This window comes from Molossus molossus, unplaced genomic scaffold (genome assembly GCF_014108415.1).
Source record: "Molossus molossus isolate mMolMol1 unplaced genomic scaffold, mMolMol1.p scaffold_m16_p_19, whole genome shotgun sequence".
In the NCBI taxonomy this organism is placed as follows: domain Eukaryota; kingdom Metazoa; phylum Chordata; class Mammalia; order Chiroptera; family Molossidae; genus Molossus; species Molossus molossus.
In genome coordinates, this window is record NW_023425354.1 from 36683198 (window position 1) to 36705753 (window position 22556).

Consider the following 22556-nt stretch of genomic DNA (forward strand, 5'->3'; position numbering starts at 1 on the left):
TAAAATTATGCAAATACATTTTTAAATGTTAATTAATGGGTGAATTTAAGAAAAATATTGCCTAGATTAACCCCAGAAGAGAAAATGATATAAATACATCAATATCCAAAGGAGGAATTAAGGCAGTATCAAGCCCAGCCAGTGTGGCTCAGTGGTGGAGCATCATCCCGTGTGCCGGGAGGTTGCCAGGTAGAGTCACAGTCAGGGCTCATGCCCAGGTTTCAGGCTCAGTCCCCAGTAGGGGTTGTGCAGAAGGCAGCTGATCAGTGTTTCTCTCTCATCAATGTCTCTCTCTCTCTCTCTCTCTCTCTCTCTCTCTCCAGCCTCCCCTCCCCTCCCTTCCCTCTCTCTGAAATCAATAAAAACATACTAAAAAAAGAAAAATCATAAATTGAAATCTATATGTGTATACATATATCAAAGAATTACCTCACAACAAAGGTTCAGATTTAGGTGATTTTAGAGGTATTTTGTTTCAAATTTTCAAAAAATACATAATTACAGTGTTATTCAGATCAAAATAATGAAATGTTATTTTTCAACTATGAATTTGGCCAACTTTAACATGTTAAAACAAGTAGTGTCTGCAGGAGTTTAGAGAAACACTGTGGGTAGGTCATAAACAAGCCTCGGTAAATTTTAAAGGACAGAATACCAAGTATGTTCTCCGACTGTAATGGAGTGAAATTAGGAACCAAGAACAGAAGCAATGTTAGGGATGAACAAACAGGTGGAATTAAATGACACACTCCTAAGTAACCAGTGGTCAAAAAAGAAATCACGGGAAAATCAGAACATTTGGAAAAGAAGGCACAACATGCCAAAACTTTGGGAGGCAACTAAAGCCGTCTTAGAAGGAAACATAATGCCTACAACAGAAGAGATGAAAGACATGTCAATAACCTAATCTTCTACCTTAAGACACTGATTTAAAAAAAAAAAAAAAAAAGAGCACACTAACCCAAAGCAACCAGAAGAAGGAAATAATAAAGATGAGAGCAGAAATAAGTAAAAATAGAGAATATAAAAATAATAGGAAAAAAACCCACAAAACTAAATGTTGGTCTAAAGATCAACAAAACTGACAAGTCTTTAGTCAGAGTGACCAAATACTGTAACAAAAGGAGATTAAACTTTATTCATGAAGTTCAAAAAAAACATAACTATTAGTGTTCAGAAATTCTAAGGAAGAATAGGTCAATTCAATGTAATAGGAACTTTTTTTTTATCCTCACCCAAGGACATTTTTTTTTCCATTTTTTTGTTCAGATAGAGTGGGAGGGAGAAAGAGAAAGAGAGAGAGAAAAACATCGACGTGAAAGGGACACATTGAGTGGCTGCCACCCGCACGACCAACCAGGGTCGGGGACAAACTGCAACTGAGGTATGTGCCCTTAGCGGGAACCAAACCCGGGTCTCTCTGGACCGCAGGCTGATGCTCTAACCGCTGAGCCAAACTGGGCAGGGCAATAGAAACTTTTTTAACAAAAAAGAAAGCAGTCGGTTCTAAACTTTTAAATAAATGTCGTCAAAGAAAGCTTTCTGGCAGTATCTCAGAGTGGTTACCAGAGTCCTGAGTCTAATTCTGAACTCCTGAATTCAGAAACCCTAGTTTGTAAGTGTACCTAGAGGTGATCAGCCAATCAGGAAATGGCTTTTGCTAACACAGACCCACACAAAAAAGCATAAGCCCTGATGCCAGTTAGTGATTTTAACAAAGGAATGTACCATTTCAGTGAGTCCTTATTTCTACTCTCTGCAATCAAGATATCTGGGAAGTCAAATTAGTAATCAGAACAAATGATCAAAGACAACTGGGTGGTTTTGTTTGTTTTTAATTCTCACCCAAGGATATTTTTACATTTATCTTCAGATGGAGAGAGAGAGAGAGAAACATTGATATGAGAGAGACACATCCCTTGGTTGCCACCTGCAAGATCCCAACCGGGGCCGGGGACGAACCGCAACCTAAGTACTTGCCCTTGGCTGAAATCGAACCCGGGACTCTCTGGTCTGCCAGCCAACGCTCTAACCGCTGAGCCAAACCGGCCAGGGCCAACTGGGTGGTTTTGACAGTCATCTTCTAGTGTGGAAAATCCTGGTGTTTCTGGTTCTGTTTTTCCAGTGATCACAATTTGATGTCTAACAGCATGTCTCTCCCTAGCTTCTCCTGGACAAAAAAAACTGAAAAATTCTTAGCTATGCTGCTATGTTTCTAAACTCAATGCAAAATAGTATTTCTTCACACTATAGATTAGATACTGTCCTCTTTAGAATCTTTTTAATCCCAAGGATGTACCAAGAAAAACTCGACACTGTTTCCATCAAGCCCTCTTCTTTATGCTTTGATTCTTTACGGAGCAGCCACTTTCATTAACTGCAGTCATAAACTGTCCTGTAAGGCAGACTTCTGCAGATAGCTGCTCTCACTCGGAATGTTTTCTCCTAGTCTAACTCTCCAGGGAAGCTTGATCTCTGGACCGCTGTGGTGCCGACTAAACCTAAACCTGTACCCAGATCATTCGAAGTGTTCGGGCAAAAGCAAGATGACAGGGTTTTTTCTTTAGTTGAGGATTTCAGCTTGGGCACTAGAAGAAATAAGACGAGATCTTATCTAATACTGAGTCTGTAGTCCAGTTTTTCTATTACTTTATGAATTTAAGTGAAAGAAAATTAGTGTTCCTATGCCATAATTATTTTAATTCAAATTTGCATATGTATATAAAGAGTTTTTCTTTCCATTTTGATTTAGCTAAGTTATGCCACTTAAAGTTTTCACTTTGTTGCACAATGTCCTTCCTACGCACTTGGTCCATGATTTAAGGATGATTTGAGTTGCTAAGACAGAAAGGAAAGATTTATGACCTGTTCTCTTCAGAAATTACATTTTTGCATTAAATAAAAGAATGTAACCTTTCTAAACAGTTCCAATAAAACTGCTGCTTTGAGGTTTTTGTTTGTTGGTTCCAGATTAGCTCATGGACATAGCACAGAAAGGGCCCTACTTCACTTAACCCCTGTGGCCTATTGCTTTGGACTCTTGAGTGACCTTATGAAATTATACAAAAATGTCTTTTCATATTTTTTTGCAACACACACATTTCTCGATGTGAATTCCCGAAAGATGAAACACACTACTTAGCGTTCAGATGTCATCTGAGGTGTTCTGTAGTCTCCATATTCTAAGATGGATGCAAATGATGGTGCGTGTTCTCCAACGTGGGTTTCACAGCTCAGTGTTCTGTTGCCTCTGACTGTGTTTCAGAAAGGGGGCCCTAATTCCAAGTATTTGGGAAACGCTGGATTAATCAGTTGAACATGCCCTTCAAGCCCAGCATACTGGTGGGTTCGGAATATCCCAGGGGAGGCTGTGGTTTGCAGCGTTCCTCAAACCAGCTTGACGTGGAACCCTTTCTTGCACAAAGCATCCCATAAGGCTAGCGTTGTGCAAAGCAGCCTAGCAAATGCTGATGTAGATGCTGTGCAGTGGCTTGAGTCTCTGACAAGTGCCAGTTCGCTTTCAGGGCAAAAACTGTTGCCATGGGCGGTGACTAGTGACTACCAAGAGTAGTTATTATTTCACCATGTAAACTCTGTTTTGCTCTTGTTGCTCTTAATTTTTGTCAAGACTGAAAAATATACATTGAGCCCTGGCCAATTTGCTCAGTGGTTAGCGCATCAGCCCACGGACTGAAGGGTCACGCTTTTGATTCCTGGTCAAGGGCATGTACCTGGGTTGCCAGTTTGATCCCCGACCCTGGTCAGGGTCGTTCGGGAGGCAACCAATCAATGTGTCTCTCTCACATAGGTCTTTCTCTCTCTCTCCCTCCCTCTCTTCCACTCTTATCTAAATATCAATGGAAAAGTATCCTTGGGTGAGGATTAAAAATACACACACACACACACGCACATGCATACACACATATACACTTTGGTTGTAAATAAATGTTTAGAGAATTGACTGATTTCTCAAACTATGAAGCCAAAGGGAGAAGACTAAATACAGTTCAAACTAAAACTTGAATTTTAGTTTGCTGTACTTTACCTATAGCAATATATCTTCTAGGCCCCAACCTGCCTACCCTCATTCACATAGGTGTGTGTCCCACCAGTGCTAATGACGTTTTCAAATTAATCTGTAACTTCTTTGTTGGCATCTTGAAAATAAGATCTTGGAAGCAGGGACGGGCGTTTATATATCACCACTGTGCCTTCTCTTCCACTTAGCAGAGAGTTCTTAGTGGGTTTGGTTTTGGTTTGCTTTGTTTTTCCTTTTAGTCACTGAGAAACATGACCTTGTAGTTCCTCTGACTTTTTAAAAAATTTTTTAAAGTGATTGATTAATTGATTTTAGCGAGGGGGTGGAGAGAGAGACAGACACTGATTTGTTGTTCCACTTACTGACGCGCTCATTGGGTGATTTTTGTACGTGCCCTGACCAGAGATCAAAGCCGCGACCTTGCTACATTGGGATGACACTGTGGCCTGAGCTGCCTGACCAGGCGTTCCTCAGGGGGTTTTAGTGTTCAGACCTTGATTTAAATATTACCCAGCCCTCCGTAACCACTTATCTGCGTTCTGTTTCTTTCAGTTTACTTATTCCTGACACTTCATATAAATGGAATCATATAATATGTAGTCCCTTGTGACTGCCTTATAACATGTTTTTAAAGTTCACCCATGTTATACCTTGTACGAATACTATGTTTTTTATTGCCAATATATGTTCCATTATATGGATATATCACTTTTTATTTATCCATTCATCAGTTGGTTAGCATTTGGGTTGTTTCTACTTTTTTAGCTTTTATAATTAATGCTGCTGCGAACATTCAGGCGCAAGTGTGTGTGTGATTATGTTTTCAATTCTCATGGGTGTATGTACCCAGGGGTGTAATTTCGGGGTAATTCTATGTTTATCTGGCTGAGAAACTGCCAGACTCTTCCAAAGTGACTGCATCATATTATATGCCCACCAGTGGATGAGGGCTCTGATTTCTCCACATCCTGACCAACACTTGTTATTATCTGACTTTATTGTCACCCCAGTGGGTATGAAGCAGTATATCGCTGGGGTTCTGATTTACATCTCCCTGGTGGCTAATGGTATCAAGCATGTTTTCATGTGCTAATTAGCTATTTGTGTATCTTCTCTGGAGAAATGTGTATTCAGATTGTTAGCCCATTGTTAATTGGGGTTTTTGTCCTTTTATTATTGAGTTATATATTCTAGATGCAATATATATTTTATTCTTTCTTTAAATGCAAGTTCTTTGTCAGATATATGATTTGTAAACATTTTCTCTTATTCTGTGAGTTACCCATTCATTTTCTTCATAGTGTCTGAGTTACATGTTTTCAGTCTTGTAATTATTTTGCATTTTTCTTTTTTCTCTGTTACATTGTAAAATTGTGGAATTTAAATGGTAAAATTCTGCAAATCTGGAAACGGCTGCTCCTTTTACATCTCTGTGGCCTCCAGTAGAGTGGCCATCCACGGTGCACAGCTGTTAGAGACCGTGTCTCCAAGCCAGCCACCTCTGCCCCTAGGTGTTTTCCTGGCAGGTCATTGGACTTCATTCTTCATGAGGTGACCCAGTTATCGGTTGGTTTCCCTACAGGTCAATCGATTTAGTAAGGTGGAAGACCGAGCCATTTTTGTCACCGATCGTCATCTGTATAAAATGGATCCCACTAAGCAGTACAAGGTGATGAAGACGATCCCTCTATACAATGTAAGTGTCCTCTGCTTCTCTCTGGGCCAAGGGTATTGATCTGGTGTTCGCAAACTGCTTGTGGGCTCATAGTCTGATCACTAAAACCTTTAGGGCTTTAGGAAGCCCATGAATTCTTGAAATTTTATGCCAATTTTATGTTTCATTCAGATGTTGTTTTCTTTCGGGAGGATCTAAAGCTTCCAACAGATTGATGAAAGCATTTTTTTTAATTTAATAAATAAATAAATTTATTCTCCCGGGAGGAAGAGAGAGAGAAACATCGATGTGAGAGAGACACATTGAGTGGTCGCCACCCACACGACTCCAACCGGGGCAGAGACAAACTGCAACTGAGGTACGTGCCCTGAGCGGTAACCGAACCTGGGACTCTCTGGTCCGCAGGCCGATGCTCTAACCACTGAGCAGAACCGGCCAGGGCCAAAAGCATTTTTTAAAGCGTAAAGAGTGCGTTCTGTGTGATCTTTTACTGTTCCTCATTCTACTTACTGCCTGAATGTTGTGATACACAATCTGTTTTCTCATTTATTTTCATAAGGCTTGTTCTTTCCCTGTTCCTAACCTCACTCGTCGTTTCAGTGTTATGATACATAATATATCTTCTTATTTTCATAAGGCTTGTATGGAAACTTTCTAATATGGAAATGGAATCAGACAGTAGAGAATTACTTTATGAAAACATTTCCTCTCTTTAAAATGTTAAATTTATGCTGCTCCCAGGAGTTCTTTTCACCAATATTTTACCTCTGATCTAAACCCACTCAGTTGTTCACTGTCTCCATGGGGTTTTCAAATTCTGGAATCAATTCCTTACTTGAAATAAGAAAGTTAGTAGGTGTCTCCTTGATTTTCAAGACGAGATTTTTCCCCCCTGCTCTGTGGGGTCTGTTTCCCAAGGGACTGTTCTGATTCTTCAGAAGGATCCGCTGGCCTCCTGATCTCTTCATGTGTGAGGTGATCTCTCTGTCTGCTAGTTCCTAAAGAGGAGGCTGTGTCAGTCCAACAACAGACTGTGTGAGAAACATTATTAAAGGTGATTTCAGGTCCTTTTGATCTCTGCTAAAGTCAATAGGAGATGTATTGTTTTGGAGCTTTGTTTTGTTAAATCAGGACTCTTGTTGCTTGTGAGGTACAAAGAAGGCAAATTTTTCCTGACTTTGCTAGGTGATTTAGAACATCACCGCAGGCTTATTGCCTAGCTCGTTGAGATCCATCTTCATTATGCGGCCTGCTGCCCGCCCTCCTCCCCCCCCCACACACACACACTAACTTTTCTCCCTTTCAGGAGAAGGCTAATGGATTGCAGCTAATAAGAAAATGTTATTCTAAGACATTCTTGACTATATGTATTCTTAGCGAAGACTTATAATCTTACATATCGATCACCATTTAAGCCTAATGACCCTACAGTCTTAAAGTAGGAAGTAAAGGAAGATGGGGGGAGATATCAAATTTTGTCCAAGTCTAATGAAGTGTGGAACCAAGCAAACATAAATTGTGGTGTGCATTTTATTTCTTTTTCTTATTTTCTGTTAAGTGGAAAGCAATCAGGCTCAGTATATACATTCAATAATGGTTAAACAACTCTTGGAACTGAAGTTATTTTCCCAAACTTCCTTCCTTTTTTTATGTTGATTGGCATATATTTATATTCACCGTTCCCCTTATCACATTATCATTATTCATGTTACCAATAATACTATACAGTGTCATCAAAATTAACAATGTATAACAATTGTAGCAAAGGTAAAACTATGTCAGCAGGATGGCTACACACTGGTGTGGATGCTGTCAGTACTCTGCCCACATCCCCTTGTGTTCCCTAATTCTTGTACACGCCAGCCTAACTTCCAGCCGCCAACATCTTCGTGAAAAGCCTGTGTTGCCAGAACCCACTTTGCCCCCAACACAGAGGACTAGAAATGCCCACTCACCCCAGCAACCCAGTGACTAACAGGTGCGGGGGGATAAATACTCCCAACGTCATCATCACTGACTAAGATAAATCCTGAGGTGTGGTTTATCCCGGTTCCTGGAGCTCCCTTGCAGGAGGAGTAAGCTGCGGTTGCCCACAGTGGGGGCTTAATCATGCGCCCTACTGGCTGCCTTTCCTTCCCTGAACCGCCTCCCACTCCTTTGTCAATGTCCCTGCACCTCCCAAATCAATTCTGTCTGCTCATCAGCCGTTGTCTCAGGGGGTGCTTCTAGGAGGAACTAACTTCAGAATGGAAAAGGGGCCTCCCAGCTGGATCAGTAAAAATGTTTCAAGTCTGAAGCAAATATGGCAAAGTATTAGGTCTGGATCATGAAGACATGAGTATTTGTTATTTTATTCTTTACACTTTTTGTATGATTGAAATATTTTAAAATTAGAAACAAAGTTTAAGGCAAGGAACCTTTAAAAATGCTCGTGCTGATAATAGTGATGGAGCAGCTGGGAGGGGGTGAAGGAGAATGATCTCCATGTTAGCCATGTTGAGTTTGAGGTATCAGTGACATTTACAACGGTACGCTCCATAGATAGTCGGGGAGCTAACATTATAGGGAGGGGGAGAATTCAGCACTTACGATAAAAATGTAAGAACGGATCTGTGTATCCCTGGAGGCTGAAATTATGAGTCTAGAGGGAGGAAGCGGGGGCTTCAAGAACATCCATCCATTAAATGGGGGGAAAAAGAGAATGGCTCACGGAAATGGAATAAAAAGGAAATCTCTTCTCTATGGTCCTCCATTTTCTCAACTCTCCTTTAATGTATTATGGATTATTCTAGGGAAGAAAAGAACTATGAGAACACCATGTTTCATAATCAAATTGGGAAGTTTTCCGAAATGAGAGTAATCAATAAAAGCATAGAGCTAAGTGCCCACGATTCTCTGCTCTCCTGCCCCAGTTTTCCCTTCTCCGAGTGCATCGGCTCCAGGGGACAGATCGTGGCCGCGTGCTGTCTTAAGTAACATTCTGCTTTGTTTTCAGTAAAGATGACTTGGAAGTAAGGGAGAGAAGTCTGGTGGGAATCCAGGGCACACCGTCATGCAGGTTTCAGAGCAGCTCCAAGGGACCATGTTACCCCGCAGCCCCTCGGCATGAACACTTAGTCTCTACCTCTCTGTGTGTCTTTTTACTCTTAGTTACTTTTTTTTATTATTTGCAGCACAGGCCAGTGCTAGGCTCCGGTCTAAATCAGCCAGCCCAGCAAACCATTAGTTTCGTCCTACACGAACATATTGAACACAGTGTCTCAGAGGAGGCCTCACCATAGCAACCAATTCTGCATGATCCAAATTGGTATTTTAGTTCCTTGTCAAGCACTTGCAAATCTATGCATAGTCTTTCCTGACTTTTTCCTAGAATAGCATGGATAATTATTACAATTCATTTGGGGTATAATTGATCTCTTCCCTCTGCTGTTTTTGACTGTTGCCTGTAGTCTCAAGTCACACTTGGACCTTGGTGACTTTGGGGGTGGGTCAGTAGGTTTTCCCAGTGGGAAAGAATCAGTGGGTGAGAAGTGCTTTATTTTGTTTGTTGATTTATTTATTTATTTATTTATTTATTTATTTATTTACTTCTTTATTTGTTTATATTTTTATCCTCACCAGAGGACATTTTTGCATTTATCTTGAGATAGAGCGGAAGGGAGAGAGGGAGGAAGAGAGAGAGACACACATTGAGTGGTCGCCACCCACACGACCCCACCCAGGCACAAACTGCAACCGAGGTACATGCCCTTAGCGGGAACCAAACCCCGGCTTCTCTGGTCGGCGGGCCGATGCTCCAACCGCTGAGCCAAACCGGCCAGGGTGAGAAGTGCTTTAAATAAGCCAAGTTCGCCCTGGCCGGTTTGGCTCAGCGGTTAGAGCGTCGACCTGCGGTCCGGAGAGACCCGGGTTCGGTTCCCGCTAAGGGCACGTACCTCGGTTGCAGTTTGTCCCCGGCCCTGGTTGGGTCGTGTGGGTGGCAGCCACTCGATGTGTCCCTTTCACGTCGATGTTTCTCTCTCTCTCCCTCTCACTCTATCTGAACAAAATATCGAAAAATGTCCTCGGGTGAGGATAAAAAAAAAACAAAATAAGCCAAGTTCATCAGGCATCCTTGCAGTCTCCCCGCCTACCCCCATTCCAGTTGCCAGAATCCCAGTCTTTGTCAAACAGGATTTAAATTGTGTCATATATATATAATGTATAGTGCATGTCTGTGCATACATGTGTGAGAGAGAGCGAGAGCGAGAGAGAGAGAGAGAGAGAGAGAGTGAGTGAGAGTTAGTTGTGCAGGGGAAACTCCAGGCGTAAAGGGAATCTTTGATAGGGGTGTCTTTCCTACCCTGGGAACTTTCTACCCGGTTAGAGTTCACTGCTGCCTCTGTCCCTCTGACTTCTTAGTATACAATTTCCAGATGTCTAGAGAAGTTGAAAGAATAGTCCAGGGGACCCCCGTAGGCCCTCCAGCTACAGTTAATAAGTGGGTGGTGGTGTTCTTTGCCATATTTGTTTTCTCTCTCTCGTGACACTTTGCCTCTGAAATGCTCCTGCGTGCGCGCTCCCAGCAGTAAGGGCGTTGTCCTCCATAGCAACACTTTTCATATCTAAAAAATTAATATTTCCACAGCAGGGCATATTAGCACATAGTCCGATTTCCTCTGTTGTTCAAAGAATGTCTTTTATATACCTATTTGGAAAAAAATTCAAATGTTCAAAATTCGGCCTTTTTCGCCAGTACATAAGAGCCCCGGTTTCTTCACATTCTCGCCAACACTTGGCACGCGTGACACGGGCTCGTTACAGAGTCCAGGACGCGTCTTGTCGCGAGTGGCCAGATTGTTTCCTCATGGTTCATTTGACTTACTCTCCTAGTCCCTGTATTTCCTGTGAACTGGAAGTTAGACCGGGAGATGTTCATTTTATTTCAGTAGTACACTTCCACATGCTTAGCACGATACCTTGCATCTCAACGAACACGGCACGCACACAGCTGATTCTGCCTTGTGGGTCATGCACGGAAGATCTCACTGCAGACAAGCTATCACTGCGTTGCCTCCTCTGTGGCCTAAACTGCTAACTGCTCATAGAATAGACCCCCCCCCCTTTGTTTTCCTGTGAACAACTAGAGTTTAGCATAAAAATTAAGATAAAAATCACCATCAAACGTTACCTGTTAATAAGTTGCCCATCACTAACAGTACCTGTTATTTTTAGTTTCTTTTTTCCACTCTCTTTTTCGTGCCCAAAATTCTTCCAGAGCTGCGCTCTTAATGTTTTTTAAGCTTTTGTCGTTTATTAATCCTCCCGTGAAAAATCTGCACAATCACTGCAGATAAAGTCAGTAAATGATCTTGACTCCTGTGGTCCAGTGTCCAGCTCCCTTTCTGAAGCACCAGACTGGCCTTCTCAGTGCCCCTGACTCTCTTCAGTCCGTTCTCGCGTTCCTTTCTCTGCTTTCTCGAGGTCTTCTCATACAGGCCGTGTCTTACAAGTCTGTTTCGGTTCATTCTTCTTTGCATGATCAAGGAATCATTAATCATGCCAGAGCATGTTGTCTTGCCACCACCAAAACAGGTTCTGAATCCAAACCCAAAGAGGATATCTGGTGTGGTCTTATCCGTTTTGGCTAGTTTTTCCCAAATTTCTGTCTCAGGTACTACTGCCTTCCCAGGGTGCAGGATGTCAACAACCACTCGTTGCTGCTGAAGTAGCTTGTTGGTCATGAACTTCCTGGTCCCCGTGGTTACTAGGTCATTTATAATGGCATTCACTCCGGCAGCCAAGAAGGAAACGCTGCTGATATTTCTTACATATTCCTACAACCATTATCTCTCTCCCCTGTGCCCCTGGCGGCCACTGATCATTTTACTCTATAGTTGTACCCTTTCTAGAATGTCCTGTAATTGTAATCATGCAGTATATAGCTTTTTCACACTGGCTTCTTTCACCTAGCAATGGGCATTTGAGGTTCTTCCACGTCTTTCCATGACTTGATACCTCATTTCTTTATTTTTTAAATTATTTTGTTCTTGTTGTTAATACTCACCTGATGATTTTTTCCCATTTATTTATTTATTTATTTGAGAGGGTGGAAAAGGGGGGGTGGAGAAGCATCAGTGTGAGAGAGACACATCTATTGGTTGCCTCCCGTACGAGCCCTGACTAGGGTCAGGAATCAAGCCTGCAACCCAAGTACATGCCTTTGACCTGGAATCAAACCCAAAACCCTTCAGTCTATCGGCTGACACTCTAACCACGGAGCCACACAAGCCAGGGCAATGCCTCATTTCTTTTTTTTTTTTTTGTATCCTCACCCAAGGACATTTTTTGATATTTTGTTCAGATAGAGTGGGAGGGAGAGAGAGAGAGAGAAACATCGACGTGAAAGGGACACATCGAGTTGCTGCCACCCGCACAACCCAACCAGGGCTGGGGACACACTGCAACCGAGGTACGTGCCCTTAGCGGGAACTGAACCCGGGTCTCTCGGGACCACAGGCCGATGCTCCAACCGCTGAGCCAAACCGGCCAGGGCAACCTCGTTTCTTTTTAATCACTGAATAGTATTCGACTGTGTGGATATACCATGGTCTATCCATTTGCCTTCTGAAGGACATCTTGGTTGCTTCCAGTGTTTGACAATTACGAATAAAGCAGCTATAAACTTTCACGTGCAGGTTTTTGTGTGGGATACAATTGTTTATATTGTTTGGGTAAGAAGCTATTGGGCAAAATTGCTAGATCGTAAGGTAACACTAAGTTTGGCTTTATAAGAACCTCCGAATTGTCTTCCAAAGTCATGTGCCTTTTGGCACTACCACCAGCAATTAGTGTGAGTTCCTGTGGCCACACATCATCACCATTACTGGTATTCTCCGTTTTTTAAAAAGTTTAGCCCTTCTGCCCGCCGGTGTGGCTCAGTGGTTGAGCGTCGACCCATGCACCAAGAGGTCGCCAGTTCGATTCCTGGTCAGGGCACATGCCCAGGTTGTGGGCCTGATCCCCAGAGGGGGGCATGCAGGAGGCGCCAGTCGATGTTCTCTCTCATCGATGTTTCTGTCTCTCTCTCCCTCTCTCTAAAATGATAAAGAAAAAAATTAAAAATAAAAGTTTAGCCCTTCTGACAAGTGTATAGTAATATCATGTGTTTTTCTATTACCCTAAACTCAGCACACACTGGGGTCTCAGTTAGCCTTTAACTACAAGTATTATCTCTCTCCTCTCTGTCATTAATGGTTTGTGCTCAGGAGATAAAGACTGATCTTGATGTAAACCTAAGCAAAATATAACTAAAAGATAAACATGGCACATTTTTTCCCTTCCATAGCAAAATTATTCTACCAGTTCATTATTTAACAGCAATTCCAGTCCCTTTTCACAGAAAAGATAAACATAGGAAGTTATGATAGGTTTTTTGGGGTATTTTAATCAACATTGTTCTCGCAGATGGTATAGTCAAATAATCGTCAACAACAATCTGAGATTAAAGCACTCAAGTTACAGGTGACCCCTTTATTAGCCAGAGAGACTTTCTGTGAGCAGATACTGCCTAGTTCAGGTTAGGGGTCCAGCCAGCTGGAATCTGTGTTATTGTCAAGTGCCTATCACCTTCTTGAGTCACTCTCTGCACTGTATTTGTAGGTTGCAATATCAAATTAAAGCATTAATTCAAATACAGTCAAGAAACAGTAACATTTTTACCTTCAGGGGGTAGTGGGGGCAGAATTTGAATGTTTTAGAAAGCGAGGAGGGAGACTGTGGTTGCTGCGGCTTGGTTTGGAGAACAAAGGCATGAAGTAATCCACACAATTAGGAACACTGTATCTGAAACTGGGATCGCAACCTCTTTGACTCTGCTATTCATCCTAGAGATCACTGCAAATGGGTGGAAAGATCGTGCCCTGCGGCTGGCTCCCGCTGCTCCAATCGGTGCACTTCTGCCCTGTGGACCCAGGCTCGCCCAGCCAGCGTGGGGGTGGGGCGCCGGCTGCCGAGACTGAGTTCAGTTTGCCTAAACATAAAATCTGTCCACTGGTTGCCAGTGAGACCGCAGAAACGGAAACATTTAACCTGACCTCAGCTGGAACTCCCCTACCCTTTCGTTGGTGAGTTGTGCCCAGTGGGTTGGTTTAGAGAGTGTTTGAATCAGCCCGTTAATGCTGTTTGATATAGTCCCTTTTTATCAGTATGGGCTTGATGGCTAAGGAAGCTGCCAGTTAATTACAGAAATACATCCTCTAGCTCTGTGGAGAATGCGAAGCAAGCAGGGGAGAGAAAAGAGACAATTATCTGAACTGATGTCGCTGTGTTACAGCAGTAAATGGATGGTAATTATGCCAGGCTTCATGCTTTATTCCTCTCTCTGACGTGACTGCTAGAAAGATACTGTTTCATTTGGAAGACGGATTGTCCTTGTAATGAGTCCAGGGGTGAACCCTACTGAAATTCATGGGCCGCCGGCTCTGCCCCCATCACCATTTCTTAAGCACCCCCTCCTCGTGGCATCGTCCCAAGAGAAGGTGTTTCCATGGCGATCTCAGTGCAAGAAGTCAGCTGACGCCTGGCACCGCCTGAGCTGGTGTGCGCCAGCCTTCTCCCCTCTCGCCCCCCTCGAGCCTTTAAACTATATTTATTAGTCCTCTTTAATGGAAAGGAGATAACCCCTTAATGTCAGGCGCTGAGTGGCACTCAGGTTTATTTATTTATTTATTTAGGTAATAAATTTACCTTCCTAGTTAATTCTCAGCAGGTCCTGGAAGCTGGATTATTTTGAACACCTTGGGCAGACGTTTATATTTTTGCCCGTTATAACAAAGAGAGCTGCTTACCAGTATTTGGAAACCCCTGTTCTTAGAAGAAAAGAAAAAAAAAAGTGATGTCTCTATAAAGGATTTTAAAAGATACAGATGTTAAGTTTTCAGTTTCTTTTTCCTTTTTTTTTTTAAGACTCTCTTCTTGCTCTGCTGGCTTTGGCAATGGAGCAGTCTTTCCACGCTCCGTATAATTTTTTGTTTAGTGTTCAATGATTTTGTTATTGGATTTGAATGATCCGTGTGGGTTTAAGTATTTCTAAGAAATGTGACATCTAGCCGTGTTCTCTCTATTTTTATTTTTCCAATAAGAGAGAAAGAAGTGAGAATTTCAGAGATAACCTATTGATTGTGTTCCTGACTTGTGTTTAGAAGTAAATGCCTTTTGTCATATCGGCTGGAGACCACAGCTTATGTTAAACAGCACTAAGCAAACCGATTTATAGTGTCAAAAGTCAGCGCGTGCGGCAGGAGGTAGAGTCCATTTTCGTCGGCACTATACTTGGAAATTCAATTACAAATGTAAAAGATGTACCAAACCAATATCTGAAAGAAACGATCGTTAGAGCCCATTTATGACCCCTTTCCAGAGCTGCCTTGTTAAAGAAACACAAAGCCTTTTAGAAACTGAAGTATACGAAAAGGAGTGCAACGCCAGCATAGTTACCCAGAGGTCAGATTCCTAGAAACGAGGCCCTTTGAAAACAAAGCCCTAAATGGAGGCGTGTACATGAAACGATCTGTGCGTGTGCAGAATACATGCTGCTCAGCCGAGGCACAGCTCCCTTTCCGGCAGGAAACCCTTGTGAGCACCTACCGCGTCCTGTGCGTTTGTCCCGCGCTAGCGATGGGGTAGTGCACACATCCCCCGTCTCTGCCCACAGGCCTGAGCACAGGCCGGCGGCTGTGTGTGCGCACCCTACGGCACCTGCCTCTCAAGAGGAGACCGCCGCTCAGAAATACACAGGAATCCACCCAAGGCTACACAGCTCACAGGGAATGGAGCCCTCGGATTCACAGTCCTGGTGGTGACCTACCACTGCCTCCCTCTCCTGACCAATAGCTCATACAACTAAAATCCTATCTTACGAAGAGGAGAAAAATAACAGGACTAACATCCGTCACATGTCCAACGCCAGGCATTAGGTGATTTAAATATACTACACAGTCGTCCCTTGTTTATCGCGGTTAATCCGCTCCAGACTCTAGCGGTTGCACCTGGCGTTGCAGGATTCCTGGGGTGCTCAAATAGGCCTACAGTCCATACGTACAGTCATTTTCATTTTAATTGTGATATAGGAGTGTATACTTGACTCAGACAACCAAGTGCGCGCTGTATCATCTTCACTGTCTTGATCAACTTTTTAATGAATATATTTGAAAAAGAAAACGTGATAGAATGAAGCCACGAAAGTCAAGTGGCGAGGGACGACTATATCTCCATCTTTATAAGAATTCCATGCAGGAAGTTATCGGTGAAGTAACCCGTTCTCGGAGAAGGTGGCCACTAACGCAGGATTTCAGTGCAGATTTTTGATCACCGAAGCCCAACGGAGCCGTAAGACTAGTTGTCTTTGGGCTTAGTTGCCTATGATACACTTTTTCTCTCTCCCATTCCCTTTGTTTATGTACATAAGTCTTTCTTACAAAAATAATCGCTTTCTTAAAAATTTCATCTTAACCTTTTGAGAATTAGTGGTTTGTAGGCCCTGGGGGTCCTGCAGGAACTACTGAAATCAAGACGAGCTTCTGTACTGGCCATGTCCTGCATGTCCAGGGCTCTCCAGGATGGTCCGTTGGGACACAAAAAAGAAAAAGAAAACCTGTATTTTGTTTCTGTTGGAGATAAACAAAGAAAAACAAAAAACAGCACCTTGGAAGAGAGCTGCTACATTGTACTCCTGTTTGTACCGCTGTTTCTCTCTTAATTGCAGTCCTGTGGTCTCCAAAAAGAAACATGGAGGAACAGGTACTGTGGTCTCAGGCAGTCCGCAAAAAAGGTGGTGCTTTCACGGCTAACCTGAGTCTTTGGAGATTTGAACTTGATTTGATTTAGTTTCTACTTTTAAAGCCCAAGTCAAAAATGATACTAGCTTGCCCTGGCCGATTTGGCTCAGCAGTTAGACCATTGGCCCGAGGACCAGAGAGGTTCAATTCCTGCTCCTTCATTCTTCATAGACCGTGTCACCACTGCCACATCATACAGTGGTTTACGCTCAGGCTCCCCCGAGCACCCCGTTAGAACACAGACGCCGCGAGGGGAGGGTCGTGGACTTCTGTTACTGCCATACAGTAGGTGCTCGATAAGTGGGTGTTGACGACTGAATTGGAGGGGTCAGGATTGGAGACAAGAAAGCAGTTAAGAGGCTGCTGCTCTAATCCTATTAAGAAGTTGCCGGAGCCTGAACTCAAGCAAGGAATGTTAGGAGCAGTAAGGGGGCTGATTCTAGAACTATTTAAGTGGTAGGAACAAGAAACCATGGGCACTGAGTAAAGGGTCTAGGCTCATAGGCTTCTTTCTTGGACACCTCGGGTAGGGCTAGTGCTGATGACTCACCGAGATGGGGCGTGTAGGGAAGAGAGCAGGGACGCGGTAGGAGGGGGGGAATAAGTTCAGTCCTAAATGGATCTCATTGGGACTCTCTGAGGAATGAAAAATGGAGTGGCCCAATGGACAGTTGACCGTCTGGAGAACAATGCAGAATGGAGACATCGATGTGGGAGCCGTTAAGGTGAGGAAAGTGATGGACGGAGCGCGGCCTGGGTTCCCCGAGGACACAGAGAGGCAGTGCCCCAGTCTGAGCCCAGGCAGTCTGTGCTCTTCCTGTTCCGTGCTGCTCCAGTTGAGGACGGATGAGTGCGGGGAACTGAGGAGAACTCTCAGGGCTTGGCACGCAGTGTAACTGGGCAGGACAACATTGAGGGCGAAGTGGTAAGTTTCATTTTGGCCAGGGAGGTAGGTGATCCCATGGGCCTCCAGGGGGCCCCTGTCTGTGTACCCACCTGGAGGTCCAGAGAAAGGTCTAAGCTTGACATTCACATTTGAGAGGTATCGGTATTTTAAAGAGGAAGATTTTTGCCCAGGTGATATGTCTCAGTGGTTGGGCGTCGACCCATGCACCAAGAGGGCACATGCCCAGGGTGTGGGCCAGATCCCCAGTGGGGGGTATGTAGGAGGCCGCCAATCAGTGTTCTCTCTCATCAATGTTTCTATCTCTCTCTCCCTCTCCCTTCCTCCCTAAAAGCAATAAAGAAAAAAAATTTTTTTAATAAAATAAAAAGGAAAACTTGCTGCCCCTTCTCCCCACACAAGGCTCGTGCCACCCACGCCTGTGGTATGTGCCTCCTGGCCCCTCCCCTGTACTGTAACCCCCTGCCGAGAAAGCTGCACTTGCTAACTCATTTGCATGAGCGGATGTGGAGGAGAAAGTGGGAACTTCCAGTTCCAGACAAGGCAGGATGGGTGCATTTCTCCCTGTTCCTCATCATGAATGTAGCTCAAATCTCTGGACATTCTGGTGTGAAACACACTTACTGTGTTCTGTAAGAAGACGGGTGGAGAGAAGGTGGACTGGCTGGGGACCGCAGGACTGGAGAGCCGATACGCCGGCGAGCGCCCTGGGTTTTCGTTTTCCCTCCTGTATAACCTGGACTGGGAGCTGGAAAAACCCCGGCCCAGAAACACGAAGAGAGCAGGACCAGAAAAGCTTTCTCTTGCCAAAGGACCAGGAAATGGGCAGCCCAGCAGAACAGATACCTTTCTGTCAGTAAATAGTTTTGTCCAGAAAACACCAGGGAGTGGAAATTGCAGGCCCCCCAACTGCAGTCAGCAAAGGCCTAGTGGAAAGCCTGGACCTCTACCTTTGCTTGGGAATAAAGAGGCTCCCCACCCAGGGAAGGGAGGTGCCCCTTCTCCCCTCCAGTGTCAGGGAGCTGAGGGAAGAGCCTACGTTTCCACCCTCTCTTGGTGGCTCCAAGGTGCCTCTCACACTCTGCTGGGAAGGTGTCACGGAGGTCAGGTGCATCCATACCCTCCCAGCAGTAAAGCATCGGTGCCCCTTCCCCTACTGATCCATTTATAGTAGGAACCTGCAGAAATAGAACGTTTTAACTAGATCCAGAGTCTGATAACCCAGTGCCCAAAATGACCAGGATACAACCAAAGATCACTCATCATCCCTAAAATAGAGAGGTACACCTATTCAACTTGTTGACAAGCATAGGAGAAAGAAATTAAACCTAAAGTTGAGTGAAGACTCTTTTTGCATTGAGAGGATCATTAATTTGTATGGCTTGAAAAAATGCAATTAAAAGACCAATTAGGAAAGCAACTTAATTAAGTTGGTATTTTAAGAGAGAGAGAGAGAAAAATAAATTTAAAATGGGTAATATAAAAGTCAACTCAGTAAAACAATTAGCTTTGTAAAATAATAATTTGACTGCCTAGGACCCAGTTAATAGTTTTACCTAAATCAGTGGTTGTGTGTGATTAGAATCTCTCGGGGAGCTTTTAAAAAGCACAGATGCCCTGCCTGATCCCAGACCGAGTGAATCAGAGCGTCCCCGGTGGTTCCGATACGCAGCCAGAGTTGGTAACCACAGGTGAAACGTAGAACTTAAGTGGGAGGATTTTTATATCTTCTGAATAGTCCAAATAGCCATGACCAAGTTTGCGCACTCGGTTTTGCAGGCTCTTTCTAAAGGGGCACCCTCCTGGGCCATTTGCCTTGCTTCATGCACCCTGGTGATGGATCTGGTGATCTGTTCCCAAGCCTGCAACGATAAATCCGACGCTGTCGTTAAAATGGAGTCAGCGCCTCACAGGCAGGCATGTTGATAGTTGCAGTCGATGAAAGCGGAGAGTTCGGGAAGACCCGGAGGAGACAGCTCAGCTCCACTAGATGGCTTGGTATTAAAACTTGTCGAAGTGGTCTTCCTGAGCCGTGTCCTCAGAGCCGTACTTCTGGAGTTAAAAAGTCAACTTTTCGTGAAACTACTGAATTCCAAGTTGCAAGACAAATCCAGGAAACCAGACCTCCAGGTATACTAGAAGCAAGATCTCCCGTGGGCCTGTCTGAGATTACTTGGCAAAAAGAAAGCAGTTACCCATCCCATGAACTGGTAGGTCCTAACCACCTTTCTTGTAAGGAATTTGACAAATTGAATCTAAAAATGAAAAAGCCAAATTTGTGTGCCATAAACCAGGTCCTTGCAACAAACAGCCGACATGACTCAGGCATTTGAATTAACACGGGGCTGTGGCGGGCCCAGCTTCCTCTGCAAAGGAGTTTGCATTTCATTTCATCATGATGTCTATGTGCAATGAGAACATTGTCTAGGTTGTGAATTCTCTTCCTTTTTATTTTATTTATATCCTCACCCAAGGACTTTTTTTCCCCCCCATTTATCTTCAGATAGAGCAGTAGGGAGAGAGGGAGAAACATCAGTGTGAGAGAGACACATCGACTGGTTGCCACCCGCACGACCCCAACCGGGGCCGCAGACAAACTGTAACCGAGGTATGTGCCCTTAGTGGAACCGAACCCAGGACTCTCCAGTCCGTGGGCTGACGCTCTAACCACTGAGCCAAACCAGCCAGGGCATAAATATTCTTCTTGATAGTGCCCTTAATCCCTGTCAGGATGTGGAATATTCGGAGTAAACTGAATTTTAGTGTGAAGGTGTTATTTATTCAGCGCAGTTAGATGGATTAGTATTGGAAACTTATTAAAGAGTTCTACCATGTTACTTTCATCAAGCTATTAAAATCAAGCGTTGAAAGCCCTTGTCAATCAAAGATGTACACGTAGCCCCTTAGTCAGTCGATTACAGTTATTTTCGTTGACCTGAATAACATTGATCAATAGTACCAGGCTCCTAACTAGGTGCTTGTGCATAAAGTCGATTATCTTGGCTTTAAGAGTGTTTTTTGTGACTGCTCATGGCCCATATTTTGTATTATAGCTTTCATTACACTGTTAGAATGTCATGTGGTTTACACACACTGGTACGCTTTGGGGGCACATGTGATCCAGGGGGACAGTCATATGAACTCCAGTAGCCCCGAAGATGTATCTGTTGACCATAACAACTCCAAATCCTTAAGAACGTAAAATAATACTTTTATTATGTTCAGTGATGCTGGAAAACATTTCTAAGTGTAGCATTTTCTTAAATAGTCTTCCAACATGTTAAAAGTTTTCAAATTGTGTTGAAAGTGATTTTTGTTGTTGTTAAGAAATAAACTCTCCGTTATCCCAAACCATGCATTCTTTCCACGATACACTTACAAATTATGATTTCTCTATTTTCTGGTCACAGTCGCTGCACAGTGACCTACCCCAAATTTATAACCACAGCCGTTCGTGGCAGTCATGGGTTCTTCCGGTCAGGACCTCGGGAAGGAAAGCAGATGGATGCTCTGTGCTGTGACGTGGGAGGCCTCCGCCGGGGAAGCGAGGAGGTTGAGGGTGTTCAGGGGCTGCAGGCTAACTCATGTGGAGGCTCGTTTACTCGGATGACTGACACCGGGCAGGGGTGACTGCTGACGGGAGGGCCTTGTGAAGCCTTTCGGAGATGCTTGCCTCTCCCGAAGCATGGAGGCCTCAGGATGTCAGGCTTCTTCCAGGGTGACTGTGAGCTCAGGGCATGAGTGTCCCCGTGTGCAAGGCACAAGCTGCTTGCCCTGTAACCTCAGAAGTCGCGCAGCATCTCCTCTGCTGCGTGTGAATGGTAAAAAGCTAGCCCGTGGTTCTGCCCAGATTCAAGGGCAGGGGCATAGACCGCTTCTCCCATTTCTCATGGGAGGCATGTCGAAGGATTTGTGATCAGGCCTTAAATCTTGCACAGTCTTCCCCTTGGTTAAAAATTATTGCTCTGACTTCAAAGTGTACTTCCCCCTGCCCTTCCAAGGTGCCCCAAAGTCTCATCCCCTCATGGCATCGGGTCCAGGGTTGAGGTCCAGGATCTCACCATCTAAGTCAGTTCAGATGCAATTTCTCAGCTAGAGTTCCCCCAACCTGAACACCTGTGAACTTCGGGGCTTTAAAAGGACAGGTTACCCGCCCCACATACCCAGCGTAAATGGTGATACAGGGATGGGATACCTTGGTTTCAAGAGATGGGGAATGGGAGACACCTAAGTCACTGGCCATCTGGGTTTGCAACTAAGCAGCCTTCTTAGTCGGCTTCCTGCCACCAGAGGTTGGGGGTCCAAAACCCTCATCACATATTGTAATGTCTCTGTCCCTTTCAGTCCAACCTGATACAGTTCCTTTGAAATCTTGGTGGAGTTACTATGTATCAATGTTTAATCCACTTCATTAGACAAAACACACCCCCACAAATCTCTACAATGATAAACTCTTGAACCTTGGGCTCCTCCAGAGCTACTGTGGGATAAGGTCCTTAAGACTCTTAAGAGCCTTATCATTTAAGAGAGAAAATCTGTAAGACATGCCCTGGAGATCTTTAGGGAGCCTTTAGTCTCTGGAAGTTTCTATGAAGCACTACTTTAAATCTCCCTGAGGTTTTCACAGAGGACTTGACAGTTCCACTCTGGAGAAGCTGGAAATAAGAAACAGTTTCATTTTCAAACTCAGCAAGTACAGGCTTCTTTCTCTTTCCTCTAAACTTTGCATGAAAGCTGAGCAGTTCTTTATTAAGATCACCTCTCTCTCGCCCAGGCCGGTTTGGCTCAGCGGTTAGAGCGTCGGCCTGCGGTCCGGAGAGACCCGGGTTCGGTTCCCGCTAAGGGCACGTACCTCGGTTGCAGTTTGTCCCCGACCCTGGTTGGTCGTGCGGGTGGCAGCCACTCGATGTGTCCCTTTCACGTCGATGTTTCTCTCTCTCTCTCTGTTCCTCTCTCTCCCTCCCACTCTACCTGAACAAAAAATGGAAAAATGTCCTCTGGTGAGGATTAAAAAAAAAAATAAAAAAAAAAGATCACCTCTCTCCTTGCGTGTTTTCGCAGTGCTAGTGGGAGTAGTGTTATATCTTTTAATTTCCAGTTAATTCCTTTTTACCTGCTATT

The 22556-nt window shown here is 44.1% G+C and overlaps 1 protein-coding gene across 1 annotated transcript in view; it reads left to right on the forward strand.

Annotated features, from left to right (window-relative positions):
* MYO1D (myosin ID) overlaps positions 1-22556 on the forward strand; it is a 327233-nt gene that overhangs the window by 198242 nt on the left and 106435 nt on the right. Inside the window, exon 20 of the mRNA XM_036269296.1 lies at positions 5622-5735. Coding sequence (XP_036125189.1) covers positions 5622-5735 — 114 coding nt within the window. The remainder of the gene's footprint in view (positions 1-5621; positions 5736-22556) is intronic.